The 19,061-nt window shown below is 47.5% G+C and overlaps 1 protein-coding gene and 1 long non-coding RNA gene across 11 annotated transcripts in view; one reads left to right on the plus strand and one right to left on the minus strand.

Annotated features, from left to right (window-relative positions):
• Positions 1-19,061, plus strand: part of znf536 (zinc finger protein 536) — a 213,568-nt gene that overhangs the window by 174,679 nt on the left and 19,828 nt on the right. The window contains exon 8 of one of the 9 annotated variants that reach the window (XM_019361744.2): positions 17,034-18,826. The exons of the other annotated variants lie outside the window; for them this stretch is intronic. Coding sequence (XP_019217289.1) covers positions 17,034-17,176 — 143 coding nt within the window. The 3' untranslated portion in view covers positions 17,177-18,826. Of the gene's footprint in view, positions 1-17,033; positions 18,827-19,061 lie in introns of those variants that run through there. 9 annotated transcript variants of the gene reach the window in all.
• The window catches only part of LOC102075618 (uncharacterized), a 76,496-nt gene that overhangs the window by 1,659 nt on the left and 55,776 nt on the right, over positions 1-19,061 (minus strand). The window contains exons 2-5 of one of the 2 annotated variants that reach the window (XR_003220785.1): positions 14,587-14,676; positions 4,352-4,464; positions 4,229-4,260; positions 1-4,105 (exon numbers count right to left, since the gene is read on the minus strand). The exon at positions 1-4,105 is cut by the window's left edge and continues 1,659 nt beyond it. This is a non-coding gene — a long non-coding RNA (uncharacterized LOC102075618). Of the gene's footprint in view, positions 4,106-4,228; positions 4,261-4,351; positions 4,465-14,586; positions 17,028-19,061 lie in introns of those variants that run through there. The other variant, XR_265712.4, reaches the window with a different exon arrangement.

The raw sequence follows: 19,061 nt of genomic DNA on the forward strand, positions 1-19,061 counted from the left end.
TCCTGAATTCATTGTGAAGAAGTAAATTGCAAAACTGATACAAACTAAACTCATATTTGCACATTTATGTGTGATTTCTTTTGTTTTTTAGAATTTTTTGGAAATAATTGCACGGTTCCGACTCTCAAGGGTTAAATATCCGTGACATCTGGAGGTGTCATCACCCGTCACTCTGAGCCGTTTCCTGTCACACCTGCGTTTAAAATGACCACGAGCTCCTTCTGCTGCTTCCTCCAGCGCGGCGTTTCTGTGAACGTTTCACTAAATTACATTTAAACAGTGAAATAAATAAATCTGCGTTTGTGCCTTCGTGCAGTTAAACTGATGTTTTATATGATTGAATCAACTTTATTTAAAATGCTGACAGGAAGTTCCTGGTTTTGGTTTAAGGCAGTTTGACAGAGCAGAGAGGAGATCTGATGCCTGGAATCTCAAAGGAGGGTAATGAAAAGTAATGTGAGTACTCTCATGTTTTCTTTTTGAAAGACGTCTGCAGCGTTTCTGAGAGTAATGGAGGAAAGTGTAATAACCGCCTTACATTTATATGCACACACTGTCCACATGTACGGGAGTCTGTAACAGAAATACTCGAGTACACAGAAGGGAGCTTGGATAGTTTGTTTGAACAAATGTACTTAGTTACTTTCCTGCCTTTTGCTGCTTCCTGATGGCGTGCTTGTTGGCGTTCCTTTCCTGGTTTTACCTGTGAGGTGTTGGGACACAGCAAAAACACAGTAAAGCCTGCTGTGATTGGCTGTTTCTCCTCGTCTCCAGATGAAGGTGTCGGGGAGGTCTGCAGCCTCCGCCGTGACCGAAGGCCTCGTGAACACGTGTGATTTTTTTCAGGGTGTAGTTGTAGTCTAATCCTCGGTTCAGTCCGTGCATCGATCCAGTCCTGGCTCGGCTGCCCGCTCTGTCCAGAAGGCAGCTCCGCGGGACGTTAGCCGGCTCATCATTCTGGGACGGCTGCCCGGGGGTCCCAGATGACCTCAAGAGTTAAAAGCAAGCAGTGGGAGAGAGACGAAGGCATGGAGGAAGCTGGAGGATGGAGGGATGAAGGTATGTGGACGAAGGAAGTGAGGGAGTAGGAGCAGAAAGAAGGAGAGGAGAGACGACAGCCGCGTTATCCGCTTCGTTCCAGTCAGGCGGCTCTGATATTCCAGGCTGGAAGGCGGGTGCTGTGTGGCGCTGGGTGACGGGTGAGGGGTTACACCTGGCTGACTGATGACATCAGAGTCAATCAGGTGTGCATGTTTTACTCTTCTGTGTGAATCTTTTGTTTTCCATCTTTCCCTCCTTCTGTCCAGTTTGGGGGGGTTATTTTTGAAAAGAGCCGCTCATCGTTTAATTGGTTAGCACACTTTTCAATGTCAATGAAGCGTCAACGCCAAACTTTTCCTGAACCACTTCAAGTGAGGAAAAGGTGGCAGACAAAGGTCTAACCACAGCAACTTGTGCCACCTCCACGCCTACGAGTTCCTGACGAGGACTTTGCAGGTGTTAGAAGAACCGAGCAGAAGAAGTGAGCTGTGCTCAGCCTCAGAGGTGGGCAGAGGAGCTTGGGAGGTCACTCAGGAGCTCCTCCACATCAAGAGGAGGCAGAGTAGGTGGCTCCAGATGTGACAGGAAGCTTCCTGGAGGAGGCCCTGGGAAGTGGTCAGGACATCAGCTCCTGGCTGAGGCTGTATGGTGTATTCTTTAACCTTTATTTAAGCAGGAAGACGCGGTGGCTGTAGATCAGGCGGTTGTATGAAGCGCTCAGGAGGAGCTGCGTAAGAACTGGACTATTCACCAAAGCGGCGCTCACAGACGGGCCCGACCCTCATGGCGTCCTGAAGCGAGCTTTTGTCTCGGCTGAAGCGACAGAGCAGAAACAATAACAGCAGAAGAGCAGCGGCGGGATGAGGTTTAGGGACAGCTTCCTGTGAGCGTGAGCCAGCAGAGAATCGAAGCCGTCGTCTTGCAGGTGGACCCGGTGAGCGACACGCCAGATCTTCCATTTCACTCACCGGCTTCCCCACCCGCTTTCCCACAGTCCTCTTCTCCTCGGCCTGATAATGACGCTTAAGAAGGTAATGGTGTAAACCCCCCTCTGTCCATATGTGTCTCTACCTCGCTCTCTGGGGAACAAAGAGGCCTTATTATACCTCCCTGTCAGCGGTGCTCGGCGTCTCTCCGCGGTACAATCGCTGTTTTCAGCAGCGCTGCCAGCGTGGGGTAAATGGAGAGAGAGGCAGGTAGAGCGAGAACAGCGGCGTCTTTCTCCAGAGGCCGAATCCAGCGAGTTATCTACAAGTGCTTTTTGAGTTTGAAATGTCTTTGTATGCAGCTTTTCTTTTTCTTAAAGCTCCAACAGGCAGGGTAATTTATTTCAGGCACTTGTTCTCACACACACACTCTCACACACACACACTCCTTAAGTCTACAGATATCTTCTTATTGGGGAATCTTTCAATAAATCAATGTGACTTTAAACACATTTCCCAGGCGACGCCGCTGACCTGATAAGAAGTGAACTAATCTCTTTTGAGGCTGCCGGGAGAGCTTTGAACCAAATCTACTGTGCATCTATCACCAAGGTTATTTGTCAATGGCTGCTAATCCCAGGTAAATTTCCCTGGTTTTATATCAGGGTTCTCATGTCTGAAGTTTCTCGGCCTTGGGAAAATAAGAGAGCGGGCTTACAGAAAGGAGGGAACAAAAGAAATGTTATGGATTTCAACAGCAGCAGGAAGGGGAGGGCCGTGGCGCCACGCTATTTATTAATTATTCTTTACTCAGTCAGACAAAGAAATCATTTTAACCAGGATGTGCCCCTTCTCAGGACCCCCCCCCCCCCAAAATAATAATCATCACTAAAAATCACAGTCACTTGTTTTTTCTTCGATGAAGAAAATAAATCCAACCTGCTGTTTCATTACTTAGAGAAAAACCTGTTTTATTACTAAAATAATAACTAATAAAGGACCTAATAATTATTATTTATTGTTGATAAATAATTATAATAATCAATAATAATGTTTACTGATCGATAAAGTTGGTTTGTAAACAGTTATCTGGACGTTATTTCAAAGTTAAACGGGTATACTGTGTGGATGTTATTCTGAGCGTCTCAGTGGGCAGGTGGCGGCAACCTGAGTCACATGACCATGAACCTCGTTTCAGAGATTGCAGTCTGACCGGCACACGTGTGCCACATGACTGACGTTACCGTAGAGACTGGCGCCTTTGAGTAAACATCATTATTAACCAACGTTAATAATAATTATTATAATGTATTTTATTTATAGGCACCTTACAGCAAATGAAAAACATTTAAACAATGAGTTTCCATGACGACAGGCTCGCCGATCACTTATCAAAACTTTATCACAAAATGCGCCTGATCAGCTCTGATTGCACGACGTGTAGTTCATTACAAAATCATCTTTATTGCAGATCTTAATGTTTCTTATGATCAGAGACATCAACGGTGTGAGCTGAGCGTGAACTTTGACCCCAGTCTTTGGAGACGTGTGAATGTTTGAATGTGTTTGACTTTGTCAGTCGGCAGCTGACGTCGTGTTTCTGTGCACATCTTTAACAACAGCTTTTAGGAAATCGTTTTTCAGTACGAACTCACATTCCAGCAAGTACTGCAGTACTTTAATGTCCTCGAGTAAGCCAATAAGAGTGGTTCAATGAAAGAAGACTTCTCCTAAACTCAAACTTAAAAATTATTTCACCATTCATGTGACTAGTTAATGGCTGACCCCCCACCCGTAAAGGGAAGGAAGCCAAGCCCGTCTGCAGCACACGCTGATCCCATTGTCACTGTTGGTGGCAACTTTCTGACTTTCTCATTTCTTGAGCCGCTGCACCTCCTCGTGTGGAAACCAACTTTTCTCCGAGCTCCTTTTTTCCTTCCCCTCCTCCGTCCCTTGAAGTCCCCCCTCCCCCCATGTGTGCAGAAGATCATGGAAAATCTCTTGCCATATCTGTCATCTGTCACGCTCTCTGATGAACAGTTTTGATCTCTTACTCCTGTGTTTATGGCCGTTGTCAAGCAGAAAGAGTCGTAGCCGTAAGTGCTTACACCAGCGTGTAAATAGTTTGACGTGTGGCTCTGTAACAAAGTTGTTGGAGTAAATAAGGAACCAAACAACCACGCACAATCGCAATTAAGTTGTATGTCTGCATTATGAAATGTTTGGAGCAGCATGATTTCTGCTCACTCCTCTGCGCTCACCACGCTGCGTATCAAAAAGCCTCCCTTTGTTCCTGCGAGAGACCAAAGAGTAAATACGCTGCTTTACCGACACACACACACACACACACACACACACAGGGATATAATGTGATCGCTGCTCACTTCTTCCACTGTGAGGTCATGGCGTTTGGGTCCAAGTCGGTCGGAGGATCTGCTGCCGAGCACTTTCACAGCTCTGTGGCGTCGCGTATGAAGATGTTCCTCACCCCTGATTCCTGCAGACGGACGACAGAAATCGAACTGATTCAATTAAAAAAGTAAGAGAGAGCCAAACGGAGCTCAGAGGTCTGATGGTCCAGGTCAAAGTCTGTTTCAGACGAATGCATGAATCACACTGACAGCTCTTTGTCCTCTCTGTACTGTTAATGGTTGACACGGCCACCATGAGCAGTGTGGGCTTCCTGCATGGTTGAAGCGCGCTGCCGTGTTTGTCCGCAGGTCGCGTCTGTCACGACTGTGGGAGCTTCAGGCGGGTTGTAAATGACGTCAGAGGCATTTTTAGCGTCGTCCTGCAGGAACGTTCGGGAAAGATTCTGATTATCTTTGATGTCCGAGAAACATTTTAGGAACAAATGCGCTGAATCAAATCAGCTCGTGTGGATTGTGTTCTTGCAGAGGTCAGAGGTTATTGGATGGAGCTGTCAAACTGTGCATGAGTGTGTGCACGTTAAATCAGAATAGAGGTTCTGTTGTTTACAGTTTTGCTCTTACAGCACCTTTTTTTCATCATAAAACTACAAACTCAGCTTTGAACCAAAACAAACAACAGCGTCTGAAGTCGCTCTGTCAATCGGGGGCGGGGCCTCGCGGTCCCGGACCTAGGACAGACCTGAGACAGACGGAGAGGAATGGAGGCAGCGGTTGGGGAGGGAGAGGAGGGGTGTGGGAGTGGGGGTGAACTTGGAAAGGTTTCGTATATCATAATTATCCCGTTAAGTAACGGCAGAGCGGCCTCCCCAGGGGAATTCATCTTAAATGGAAGATTTGCAAGGAGAACGGGTCAGAGAGAGAGAGGAGCGGCTCCGAGTCGGCAGGAAATCCTGTTTACATTTACATAATCATATCAACACTCCTTCGTCTTCATCGTCTCGCTCTCTGAGAGGAGATGAGGAAGGGCTCGGGGCCGTTTGTTGCCACCGCTCCTCTTTTTTGATTTTCTTAAAGTGCAGCCAGTGCTGGCACCTCCGTCCCCCCCCTTCCCCTCTGTCCTCCTCCCTGTGCGAGGGGATTTCTCAGACCTCTGGCCTCCTCTCCTTGTTCGTCTCATAAATAAGGCATGGCGTGCCGGGCTGCGTGAGCCTTAATTGAGATCTGCTAAGAGCAGCGAGCAGATGTTTGAAGCAGCAACTGTTGAATCATCAGAGACCTCAGCGAGCCACGAAACATCAGCCAGGTGCTCCACTTTTTAATTTCTCACTTTTTTATCTCTTTACATCAAAAAGCTGAGTCGGTGTGTGCGCAGACAGAAACATATGGGTTATTAGCAATGCTAAACTGCTGTAAAGTGGCAATGTCTTCATGGAAACAAAGACGGGAGCAAAGAAATCTGAAAGAAAACCCGGATCAGGAGGTCATGGAGGTGTAGAGACGTGTATGAACATATCTGTCTGATTATTAGTGGATGTTTCAATATTAAAAATAAAAACCGGAGAAGGAGCAGCATGAACGACGCCACGCTTGGATCCATGATAACAGTTTGTTTAAGCACTTTCTTAGTGTGCTTTTATTTATGTGAGTTTATGATTAAAGAAACATATTCCTTTATTTATTCTGTACAGCTGTGAGCACAAATCAAGGGAACGCTGCATTAACCTGCAGCTGTGGGAAAAACAGGCCTCCAGAAATGTGCAGTGAAGAGCACATGGGAGCTCAGTAATCCAGGATATGGTTGTAATCCTAGCTTAATCTAACTCCTATTAATCTGGTTATTTCCTAATAAAAATAAAAAAGTAAAATTGTGGTTCCATGCAGACAAACATCTGAGAATAATGATTTTCTCAGGAAAGCAGTGATTTAAAGACCAACAAAGCCCACATTCAAAGCAGGAAGGCACTAAAACCTGCGGTTCCTCTGTCCTCCTGACGCTCCATAGAAGTCCCAGCATGCCATGGGAGTGCTGGGAACGCCACGACTTTATTTATACAGCAAGAAACAGAAACAAGAACAGGACAGGACGGAGAGAGCACTCACCCAAAGCCCCCCTGTAACTCATTAGAGAGGCTAAAGCTCTGATCTTATTCCGTCCAACCGTCCATCTGACTACTATTTAAGTAGATGAATTACAAAGATCGTAGACGCTATCAGAGTAATCAGAGTATTCTGGGATTGTTACTCTGTGACGCGTACCTGTGGGCCTTCTGTTTTCTTGCCCTCCAGTGTTTAATGGCAGATCTGATTTTCCGGCTGCATTGTGTGGATCTCAGATTTTACACACCACAGCAGAGCACTGCTGCCCTATATATGCTTACTGGCCTATATACTATTGTCCCATTTGCTGCTTCGCTTTGTGCCGGTGATCCACATACATCCTCCATAGTGTGTCATCTCTCTCCTTCTGTGTCGTCCTCCTCTCCTTCTTTGCTTTGGGGTTCGCTGGCATATCAGCAGACTCCTGCTCCCTTCCCATCTCCCATCTGGCTTCATGCCACACCGAATTAGTAACCAGATATGTCACCGCCACCGAGCTGCTTTCGAAAACACTGTCCACTTCTGGGAGGGCCACGGCTTGCAGATTAGCGCCTACAATTAATACAGTGGACTCTCGGGGAGGCTGTCTGCTGTTCAGGGCTCTGCTAAACGAGGAGAGGCGAGATGTTTGCGGCACGATGAGACGGCTCAGAGACGTGGATACACTCAGTCATATTCTAGCTCTGAAGGTCATGAAGCATCATTGATGCTGCACAGTGTATCGCTTCACGCAGGGGCCGAAAACCAGGCTCGATGCTCCATATGGCCATATATCCATGTACACCTGTCTGTGGCTGCTCTGTAGGAGGCGTCACAAACAGACTGATTAAACTGCAGAGTGTGTCGGCGTGGACGCTACGCAGAAATAGGAAGTTTACCAAATATCTATATCTGAGAGTTGCTGGTCTGCCGCTGCTTCTGATTGGCTAATTGGTTGATTCGTTTACTGCTTTGTCTCCATTTGTGCAGAGACTACAGGTATCCTCTGGTGTACTCACAGCTGTCAGCTGTGATAGTGGTGTTAATGGTGATAATGGTGACGATGATGACGATGTGATAATGGTGACAGTGACGAGGGTGATGATGATGATGGTGATGATGATGGCAGACCCAGCTATCTCAGTATGGCAGATTTTACTGAAGGAAGTGACGTGAGAGGAACAGGTGAAAGCACCAGATTCACTCAGAGCTCTACCCTCAGACCTCCACTTATTCTTCTTTAGTTAGGAAAGCAGGGCTGAGACTTTAGTGTGAGTGTGGGCGGGGCTTAAATCGTGATGTTATGGAAGGATATTGTCTTATTCTCTTGAATGACACCACTTTGTTTAATTTTTAACTTTGTTTGAATTCTTTTACATTTCAGATATTCTACTTTATTACTCGTGTTTCTCGTCTTGGCTGCAGGAAAACGTCCGATACTTAGAATAGAATAGAATTCAACTTTATTGTCATTGCACATGTCACAGGTACAGGGCAACGAAATGCAGTTTGCATCCATCCAGAAAGTGCTTTAGCCGTGATATAGATATATTACAATATATATTAGCAATAATAGAGATGTGTAAGTATATTACAGAAATGGGTCTATATGGTATGTTATAATGTACACGGTGTGAAGTATGTTATGAATATTCGATAAGTATGTACAGGCTATGAACAGGATATAAATATGAAATAAAAACTATACAGAAATATGAGATATACAGTTATACAGAAATGTGAACTATGCAAGTTATAAACAGTTGTGGAATTAAAAATTATCGTATGTACAGAATGATATTTACACAGAACTATACAGTAGTGGTAAAGTGCTAGTGGTTGTGGGTGTGTGTATGTTCAGTCCATGAGTTTAACGTGGGTCAGATGTCAGGAGGCAGAGTTCAGGAGTCTGACAGCTGTGGGGAAGAAGCTGTTCCGGTACCTGGTGGTCTTAGTCCGGAGGCTCCTGTAGCGCCTCCCAGAGGGCAGGAGGGTGAAGAGTCCATGTGATGGGTGACTGGGGTCTCTGATGATTTTCCCAGCCCTTTTCAGACACCACTTCCTGTAGATGTCCTTTATGGCAGGAAGTGGTGCTCCGGCGATGCGCTGGGCAGTTTTCACGACCCTCTGCAACGCCTTCCGGTCCGAGGCAGAGCAGTTCCCGTACCAGACTGTTATACAGTTGGTCAGGATGCTCTCGATGGTGCAGCGATAGAAGTTCACCAGGATGTCTGAGGACAGGTGGTTCTTCCTCAGAGTCCTCAAGAAGAAGAGGCGCTGGTGAGCCTTCTTGACCAGCTTGGAGCAGTTGGTCGTCCAGGTGAGATCCTCGGAGATGTGGACACCCAGGAACTTGAAGCTGCTCACACGCTCCACAGCCGTCCCCTTAATGTGGATGGGTGGATGTGGGTCAGCATTCCTCCTGTAGTCCACGATGAGCTCCTTGGTCTTCTCGGTGTTAAGCAGCAGGTTGTTTGTGTCGCACCACTCAGCCAGACGATCCACCTCCTCCCTGTAGGCGGTCTCATCGGTCTTAGCTTGCGTTCGTTGTCGTCATCTTCTTCTAGTATAAGTAAAAGTCCTGTGATATCCCTGCAGTTTGTTTGTTAGTGGGTGGATCCGAAGGCAGAGGAAACCCCAACGCTGAGCTTTAATCAAAGTCAAAGCAGCATCATGCAGCAGCTCGGCCTTCAGTCTCGGCGTGGGTAAGCTCGTTGTCGGTGTTTAGCGATGAGCTTGGCCGTTCATGTTGCTGAAACAAGTGAAAGGATCTCTTTCCATCTCTTCTTTATTTATTTGTGCTCCTTCCAGTTTATACACTCAGCTCGAGGTTTTCTCGGTGCTCCACAGCCTTTCTGCACATTCCTGCAACATTATGTGACACTGTCACTGAATAAAAGGGCGTATTATGTTGCAGCCCCCCCCACCCCCATAAAAGCGCAGAAGTGGACCGGGTTTTTATCTGCTGAACGAATCAATCAGGATTATGTCAGCTGAAAGGAATCACAGACTGCAGTCTCCAGGCCTGTCTCGGTGTGTGCGGCAGCAGGGATGTGTGATGGAGGACAGCACTTGTTGGATACTAACATGCTCCGCGTGGTGACAGAGATGTTATTTAGGGGCTAAAAAGCAAGAGGGTTTTTTTCTATTTATGTATTTCCCCACCCGCCGCCTCCACCGGCCCTCTCTCCTCCTCTATGGGAGGATTGGAAGGGCACTAATTATCATTTCAGCAGAAATGATTAGGAGATCAAACAGGGATCGAATGCCATTTCCTTCCATTAATGCCGGGGGTTTAGAGTGCCTGTCAGGGCTCGGCTTGTCCTCGGGACTGCAGGGAGGAAAAATAACAGGGGAGGACGGAGGAGGGGGCGAGGGGTGGACGGGACAGGGTAGAGGTTTGGTAACGGAGAGACGACAGCTGCTCAGATAAAGACGTTTAAAGTGGGGCACATTTATTTTTCCCAGTGAGGCTGCAGTACTCTTCCGAACAGCAGGTGTCGCCACGCAGCCTGATCCGCAGATATGCGGGGAGAAGAAGCCAGAACCAGAAGAAGGTTCATTTAGTTTTTGCACAAAATCGTCTTCAGGCCGTGGCAGCACATCTGTCTGTGTAACCTGCGACTCTCTGAGCTTCGGCACTGATACGGCATTAAACGATCGGACGCTCACGTCAGTCCACCAGCAGGTGCACGACTGGTTACAGCATGAGCATCAGTTTGACGCATGGCAGGCCCTACTTTACAGTCCCCCAGTTGACGTGTTTTTATACTTATTGTATCTACTCTGAGCTTTGGTTTTATGTGATTGAAGAAATGTGTGTGCAGCTCTGTCATGTGATTCAAACCGCACCACCCAATCAGAAAGCAGCGTGAGCTCCTGTACGTCCCGCAGGACGTCCTCACTGCCGTGCACCAAAGAAACTGTTGATTCCGTTTATGTCTCACATCTGACCTGCACACTGAAAGAAAGTGGTAACCACGGCAACCATTAAAACCTTAAGTTTGACTTTTGAAAACTAAACTGAACAAAAGTCGAGCGACCGTCAGAGCCGATGCTGCAACATGTTTAACACGTGTGTTTGCGGTGCTGCAGCCTTTCGCACCAGTAACAATCATTTACCTGGAGGTTGGTGATTGGCAGGTATGGGAGCACGGATGGTGCTATGGAGTGAAGACAGCAACCACGCCGCCACAGTTAAAGTCAGCCCACGAAGTTGTGACGCCAACACGCCGCCAAACTAAGTTTCCATTAAAAGTGCGATCGAGTGAGGCTGGCGGTAGATGAGCGGATGGAGAGCGTGCACGAGGCTGCGACGGTTTGTGCACGTCAGATGAGAGAAATGTCAAAGAGAATGTGAGAGATGACCTCTGCGCTCATCGCCCATTAATGACCCTGCAGCTCCCAGCTTCATTTTCCCTCTCATCAAAAACATTCAAAAAAACATTTCCTCCTGTCTGCAGCAGTCATTTCCCCCGCATTGTATTTATGTATTGGAAAAAAAAGGTAATAGATCAAGCACATTCCATTATTCTCTTATAAGATCATTAGCAAATATAATTAGATATGAAAGAAAGTAATTTGGAGAGAAGAGGAGAGAAAAGCGCTATCAGGCAGAGAAGACAGATTGTAGCATCAGAGTGTTTGGGCTTAAATTGCTCAGCGGAGGTATTATCACGCCGGCAATCTTTTAGCCTCAGAAACAGTTTTGGAGACAGACAGCGAAAGATAGAAAGAGGCCACTAACGCTCACTTCATTGTGCCCCCCCCCACCACCACCACCACCACACACACACAGCTGCAATCATGCCTTCCTCCATCTTCACTCCTCCTCCTCTGGATCCCTCCATCCTGTCAGCTCGCTCAGAGTTTGAGTGAGTTTATAAAAAGAAAACAAGCTGCCATGGAGTCATCACCTAATCACCCCCCCCCCCCCCCCCCCCAAGCTCCGGCTTTAAATCGCAGGAACAACAGAAATTGCCTTGAAGTCGATGAGGAACCTTCTCGCTGCGCCCGCGCACAAGCCGGCGTCACTCTTTGTTGCACCTCAACGCCACGCTCTGTTTGTCTAATAAGGATCTGAGCGCAGCACAACAAGCTGCCGCCACTTCTCCTCACCCGCCTCCTTCTTCTTCTTCTGCTGCTGCTTCTTTAGTAGTGCTTTGAGGGATCGGGGGAAGGAGGGGGAGGAAGGTGGGAAGGGTGAAGAGGAGGGGTGGCGGTGTGGATTTTTCTAGTCTTTTGTGCGAATCACAGGGAATGGTAACTATAAACATCCTGTATTCATTAAAACCAACTAAAAATACAATTTTGGAGGCAGAGGGGGGCGCGGGCTGCGCTCACTTCCTGCGCTGCTCCTCCTCGGTGTATACAAGCCTGCTGCTGCTCATATTTACATATTTAGAAATGCCGGGCCGTACAATGAGGCGCGCCACTGCCAACGATAACACTCTTTGCCGCTTTGAGGCCGGAAGCCTGCGACAGGGAACAAAGAGCCACCGCCAGCATCGCATGCACACGCGCAGGTCACCTGTCTGAACACGCCCCAGTGTGCCAGCACTAGCCGGGCTGGTCGCTGTCAGCCCCGCTGAGGGTCAAAATAACACGATCCGGAGCTGCTTCTGCAAGGAGGCCTGGAGTTCCTGTTCTCTCTGGAATCAACCGTTTTAGCTCCTCCTCCTGAAAGCCAGCTTTCTTCTGATTGGCTGAGCGCTGTGGGTGTTGAATGACACCTGTCCTACATGGGACCCCTCCTCCTCCACGGCGTGGACGTGAACATGAGTATGAGAACTCGTACGAATTATTGCATTAAATGGCCTGTATTTATATAGCGCTTTACATATCCAGTCATCCACCCATTCACACACTGGTGATGGCAAGCTACATTGTAGCCACAGCCACCCTGGGGCGCACTGACAGAGGCGAGGCTGCCGGACACTGGCACCACTGGCTGTGCTGAAAGTCTGACATGAAAATGTTTCATCTTCAATGTGACGCAGCTGCGTGACCTTTATTTCTTTTTTCACTTTTTCCCACTAAAGCAAAGAGAAATTTAAATCCTCTGAGCTCAAACAGACGAGCAGCTCCGTGTGTGTGTGTGTGTGTGTGTTTCTCTGTGAGAGTGTGTGTGTGTGTTTGTGTCTGCATGTGTGTGTCTCTGTGAGTGTGTGTGTGTCTGTGAGTGCATGTCTGGTCCCCACAAGTTTGAAGACATTTTTGAGACTCAAGATGTGTTTTTAGTGACAAGCTTACAGTCGTGTCAGGGTCAGGGTACAGGGCTCAGGAAGGCATTATGTCAGTTAGATTTCCCCACAAGATATGAATACCTGACATGTATGTGTGTCTGTGAGAGTGTGTGTGCGTGCATAAGTATGTGTGTGGTATTTTTGATCCGTATGAGACAACACACACACACACACACACACACACACCCATGCCGGCGTGTACTCCCTGGACGGTCTGCGACACATGCTCAGTGCAGTGCCGTGCCATTGCCGCCCCCCGCCCCCCCCATTTATCCATTCTGTTAAGCATGACACATGTATTAACAGTGGATGGATCCTGGAGCTGTGTGTCCTCACACCATATGTTAAGCTTTCCCAGGTCCTCTCCTGCCGCTGCTGCCTCATGGCGTGCCACAAGAGGGCGCTGTGGCGGCTCGGGCCGACGTATAGATTGTGTGTGATGTTTGTGGGGCGGGTGTAGGGCTGTGCGCGCGGTGCGCTGGCCCACAGACAGCAGACTGTCTGAAGGAAACAAACAGATAAGACTCGCATTCATGTGAGAAATGAATGCTGGGCAGGTTTCTGTGTCTGTGAGGTGCATCTGCCATCTACCCGAATGGGAAATTAAAAACTGTGAAGGGAAGTTATGCTAAATCTATAAAGTTGGCCGGGAAAGCGCTCCCCCCTCACAGCGGCAGTTGTTTGGGGAGAAGGAGCAGCGTGCTTAAATAATAACATTCCAGGTGGCTTAGTTAATGAACAGTGAAAATCAAATATGGGGCCTAATCTGGAGCTCGTTACAGGAAGTTTCTTTACAGGGAAGTCAAAGGCAGGAAGTGCCCTTGGGGACAGACTAAACACTTTTTGAAGCTTGAAAACAAGGAAACTTTATTTTGGGTTCGTTTTAGAGGTGCGGGCTGTTCTCACAGCAGACCTGGCACCCACAGTCGGAGCTCAGATCCTCTCGTTAGGATCGCATTTAATGTCTCGTGTGTTTAATGTCCATGCTGCGACTGGAGCTCTGTTCGCTCATCTGAGCACTTCAGCCTCTCATTTCCTGGTCTTAGATCGCCATCGTGTGGCTGCAGGTGGGTATGACACCAGTGTGGAGCCACGATCCGGGTCTTTTCCTGGCTCAGGAGGGGCCTCTGGAAGGTGAAGGCTCGACTCACAGCCCCTCTAATCATGTGATCACTAAGCAGCCAGTCAGAAGCAGCAGTGCAAGCTCACATTTGTCTGCTGCAGGTGTTAACAGGACCTCTGTCACTTTGTCTTTAACATTGAGTCCCGTACTGTTATTTTTAGACATTGGTTTCCTCAGTATCACGCTGCTGTCCTGCACAACAAAAATGAGACCATGACGCCCACAAGGCCCACAACTGGGTACACGCATAAAAACCCCTCCCCACCCCCCGGCAGCGTTGTTTTTTTTTACAGAATGAACCTTTCACAGCGTGAGCGCACCGACAAGAATGAGTGGTGTGTGTCGAGGTTTTTGCATGCACATAAAAGTACGGTTCAAAGAGTGTAGAAAAATAAACAAGCAGCTGAAATTATTTGTGAGTTTTAAAAAAAGTGAAAAATCAAATAAAATGTGCAGAAAACATCTTTGGTGTCAGTCTTTGTTAGTTCTGAGGAGATGTCACTTCATGTGTTTAATGACGCGAGGTCCACGTGACCGAGAGTGAACACAAACCCACATATTCGACCAGAAATCACCTGAAACTGAAGCTGAGCTGAAAAGAAGGCGAAGGTCTCAGGTCTGTGGTAGAGCAGATGCTGATTTCTGCACATGTGAAGTGCGAGTAAACTCATCTTCAGCAGTGTGTAACTGAAGCTGTCACCACCAGGGGGCAGTGTTACACAGCAGTACTACACAGTGTGTTTGCTGATGTTGGTAAACAGACTGTAGTCAGCAGGATTTATATAAAATACAGAAATGAGTACCTGCATGAACATCAGTCCAGTGGTTTTTGGCCTCTTTCAGCATCCTTACACGCCAGTGATGTGTACTTGTTGGAGTTTGTGCTGCTGTCTCTGTAGAAACAGACACGTGTCATGTCCGTGAGCGTTTATACCGGGACATGAGGGATGTATAATCTTCTTTCTGGCTCACAATGACTTAATATGATTCATGAGAGGCACGTCTGAGAGATTACAGGCCAACAAGTCATGAACAGTAGTTGAACACGGTTAAAAGTTTCTCTGCAGACGTTCACTGGAACCCTCAACCACAGCTCACAAAGTTACCACACAGGGCAGCAGCACCAAGTTCCACAGTAGGTGTCCCATACGTGTCGTTCTTTGCCGTGGTTGGATGTGCAGATAGGGTGAGCTGCTGTGGCCGACGCAGCTGGCGTGCAGAGAGCAGACGTGTAAGTGTGACGGTTCTGTTTGGTTGCAGTTGTAACGCGGAGCGGGGAAGCACGTGAAGTGAGTTTGCTGGGCTCTCCTCCCGCCCTGCAGACAGTCTGAGAGTTATTACTGGCTGCTGAATCTAAGAGATGTTTTATCATGTTATTAGCTCTTTATTTTCCCTCTGTTACGCTGGCACTTCCTTTCATTTTCATATCCATTTCCATACTTGTGAAAGCACAGCTCAAATAAAGCCGTGTTTTAATTTGGTTTTGTCAGATTCATAACGCCACTTTAAAAGAACATGACATGCAAATGTGCTCAGCGGTGTTTTATTGCAAAATAATTTTCAAAGAAGTTGCTGAGGGAATGAAAGTGTGCAAAACCGGGAGGGGGGGGCTTGTATTATTTAGTGGCCTCTGCTGTGGGACCTAATTACAGTTATGCATTTCTTACTGTATCACAGAGACATAAAACTTTTTTTATTACAATTACTCACTTCGCTTCTCGCCACTGTCACACTTCCCGTCGCACTTATTGAGCCAGGCGCCGGGCGTGAAAGGCCTGCGCTGTCGGGACTCAAACGTGTTGGCGCCTAATCTCAAAGAAATCATCGCAAACCCCCATAATGGCAAAAAAAGCAGCGCGAGGAGGAAACAAACAGCCGATTGGTCGACCGCGCCGACCTTGCTCAAGCTTCAGCCTCACAGGAAGCAGAAAGGCAGAAAAGAAGGTGATGCATCTGTTTTACATCTTAATGAGCCTGAATCCTTCCGAGCAACTGCGATGTTCACGTATCAACAGTGCATGAACGCCGGGGGAGCGAGAATTATTCAGACCTTCAGTACTGAAGAGAAAAAAGATCCAAATTGATACCCAGTTGTTTATTTATTGGACAGAATGACTCTAATGGTGTCACTGTCCTGCCTGCTGATAGGCCGAGCGCCGCTCGTGCGTTTAGAACATTTCCAATAAAACAGCTGAAACTGCCTCACATGCTGCTCAGTCCAGCTCACATTCATCACGTACAAGGACCTGTATTCACACACACACCAGAAAACTTTCAGTTGTCCAATCTGAGCATCCTGACTGATGAATACTGTGTGTGCGTGAGACACTGATCATGTGACGTCCGCACACGTGCACAGAGCTCACAGGATCAAGACCACGTGTTGTTTTTATAGATGGAGGCTCAAAATGAATCTGTGGAGCTCTTTGCACGGTTCTGAGTTCTTAACCAGGACAGATCCTCAGGTACATGTCAGACTGAACCATGACCTTTGACCCAGTAACACAAATGTTCCATCAAAGCAGATCTGGATGGGTTTTTAATAAAGAACAGATGTCTCCGTGGAGACCATGTGGTGATGCGCTATCAGAGACATTTTTAATAGTTTTCAATTTATTATGAATGTGTAAACAATGTACTAAAATCATTCAGGGAATCCTGCACAAAGTAACATCCACCTGATCCAGTGCATAGATGGACATTTCAGTCCCACCCTTCTCCATCAGTTCATCCAGCTTCAGCTTCCAGACTGATATAAAAATGGACAACAACAGAATAAAAACACTGCAAATTATTATCATATTCTTTGTTCTTATAACTCTGTAATTGTACGTCCACACGTCCATCTTTGTCTGTGTGGCCTCAGCGACCAGCTGACCGCCGTGCGGACGTCACTGTTAGTTACACACCATGATGTTTGTCCATGTGCGTGTGTGAGCGTGTATTCATATCTTTGTGGGGACCACAAATTGGAAGTTTACTATACTTGTGGGGACCAGCAGCCCTTATGGGGACAAAATCCAGGTCCCCACAAGTTTGAAGACATTTTTGAGACTCAAAAATGTGGTTTTAGTGTCAGGGCTACAGTTGGGGTTGGGGTTAGGCATTCATTTCTGATGGTTAGGGTAGGGGGCCAGGGAAAGCATTATGCCAATGAGATGTCCCCACAAACATGAAAACACTGTGTGTGTGTGTGTGTGTGTGTGGGTCCGTGGTGCTAACCTGCCTCTTGTTCTCTCATTGGCCGTAGTGCATCTGTGGGTAGGAGAGGAGGACCAGCCCATGACCCATGACCCCACGCTGACCCTCGACCCCAACCATCTTAACAGCGACCTTAACAACCACCCTAACAACCATAATGTAGGCGACGCCCACGCTGTAAACAAAGACTAACGGCCGCTCCGGAGCGAGCGGACGCTGGTGAGGATGGAGGCGGTGATGAGGAGGAGGAGGATGAAGGTTAACGAAGGACACACTATATCAGAGACTTTATTTAAGATGAGAAAACACAAACTACCGTCAGAGCGGCGCCACGTGGACCTAATGACTCTCACAGCCTCCCGGACACTAAAGCAGTGGACTTCCTGTTTGTCTCTGGCGCTCTGAGCGCCCTCCCCACCCCCCCCCAACCCCGTCTTCCCTCTTCTTCTTCTCCTTCTTTGTTTTCTTTGGATGAAACTACCTGTTAGCACTTCCCGTAAGTGTCCCTGAAACATTCCTCAGCTTAGAGACGCTGTGTCCTTTTTAAGGTGTACACTTTAAATCTGCACATTCCCGCCACGCAGAGGAGTGGCCGCCCGTGGGCCACGCCCCCGGCGACGGCGGTGCTAACGACGAGCGCGAGGAAGATGCGCGCGTACAGGTTCAGCCCCTCCCCCGCCTCTGTCTGTTTTTCTGTACCGTACCGTCGTCGCCGCTGCCGCCGTCGTCGCCATCGCGAGAGAGCGACGGCAAGAGGCAACAGTTTGAGAAGCGGGCGGCGTTTTCAAACGCCGCGTCCTGTGGAGCTGCGGCCGTGTGTAAAATACTGCCACCATCTTTGTTGCACAGTGTTACCGACTACTGAAGACAACGCTTCGATGTATTTACTTTACGAGGAAAAAAAAGAAGAAAAACTGGAAAAATGCTTATTGTGTATAGCCTTAGAAACACGTCCCCGTTACTGCTTCAAAGCTCCGTAGCTGTGCTCGACCGTAGGCCGTAGGGTTGATTTTCTTTGGATTTTCATATGTACTGTACATGAATAATGCCTTGTCCATTTACCGATGAGAAAAAAAGAGGAAAAAGATGACAATCGTCTCCTGTGCTGCAGACATATTTGCCCCGCCCCCACCCAGTATATACAGAATCATTATGCATAGAGGGACTCGTCCTTTCTTCTTTCTTTGGTTCGTTTCGATCTCCCGAGTATTTTGCACTGTGACAGTATTATAAATCCAACCTATACAGTACAAACTAGCTAACTAACTAAATGAAGGTGTGTGTTTGTGTGTCCCTTGGCATTGTGAAATGTTTCTACGTCATTTTTTGTGAACCCAGAGAAAAGTCTAAAGCGGTATGTACAGTCCAACTATAAGACTTCTTTTTTAGTTTACTGTTTGTGGCTTCTTTTGTATGCTGACCCCTGACCCCAACCCCTGCCCGACCCTCAGCGTAGGCCTGCTGCTGCTTGAGCCCGGCTGATCGTTCTCTGCAGTATATCCTCCCGTTTTTGTTTCTTTGATTTATGTAGATGGCAGTAATCTTTGAAAAGAGAGGATTCGAAATCAAACTAGCGAGAGTGAGATGCGAGGAGAAAATGTTCTAGGCGCTTCGGAAGCGACCTTCGACCCCGCTCTCTGTTTTCCAGCCGTGTAAAGATTCATCTCTGAACCAGCTCCGATGATCATTCCACCCCACGTATGATGTACAAACCTGTCTTGTGAGCTCCACACTTTTCTGTTTGCTGTATCCTCATGGCAGATGCTTCGTTTTGTAACTACTGAACTGTACTTATAATAAAAATAAAATGTATTCCAACTAAAAAAGGATTGTCACAGAGCACCCGCCTGCTTCCTGTTTCACTTTCTTCTTCTTTCTTTTGGGTTTGTCGCTGTGCTGTCAGCCCCTCCGTCAGCTGATGTTCCACACCTGAGTGAAACATTCAGCTTTCAGGCAGCACACACAGATTTGGTGCTTCTTCGTTATTTTCAGAGCTGAAAACACTGAACCCAGATCAGTTCTTCTCCGCCTGCAGGAGCACTAAAGCTGTTCTCTGAGCATCGGTGTGACGATTCAC

The sequence above is a fragment of the Oreochromis niloticus genome, linkage group LG1 (genome assembly GCF_001858045.2).
Source record: "Oreochromis niloticus isolate F11D_XX linkage group LG1, O_niloticus_UMD_NMBU, whole genome shotgun sequence".
Lineage (NCBI taxonomy): Eukaryota > Metazoa > Chordata > Actinopteri > Cichliformes > Cichlidae > Oreochromis > Oreochromis niloticus.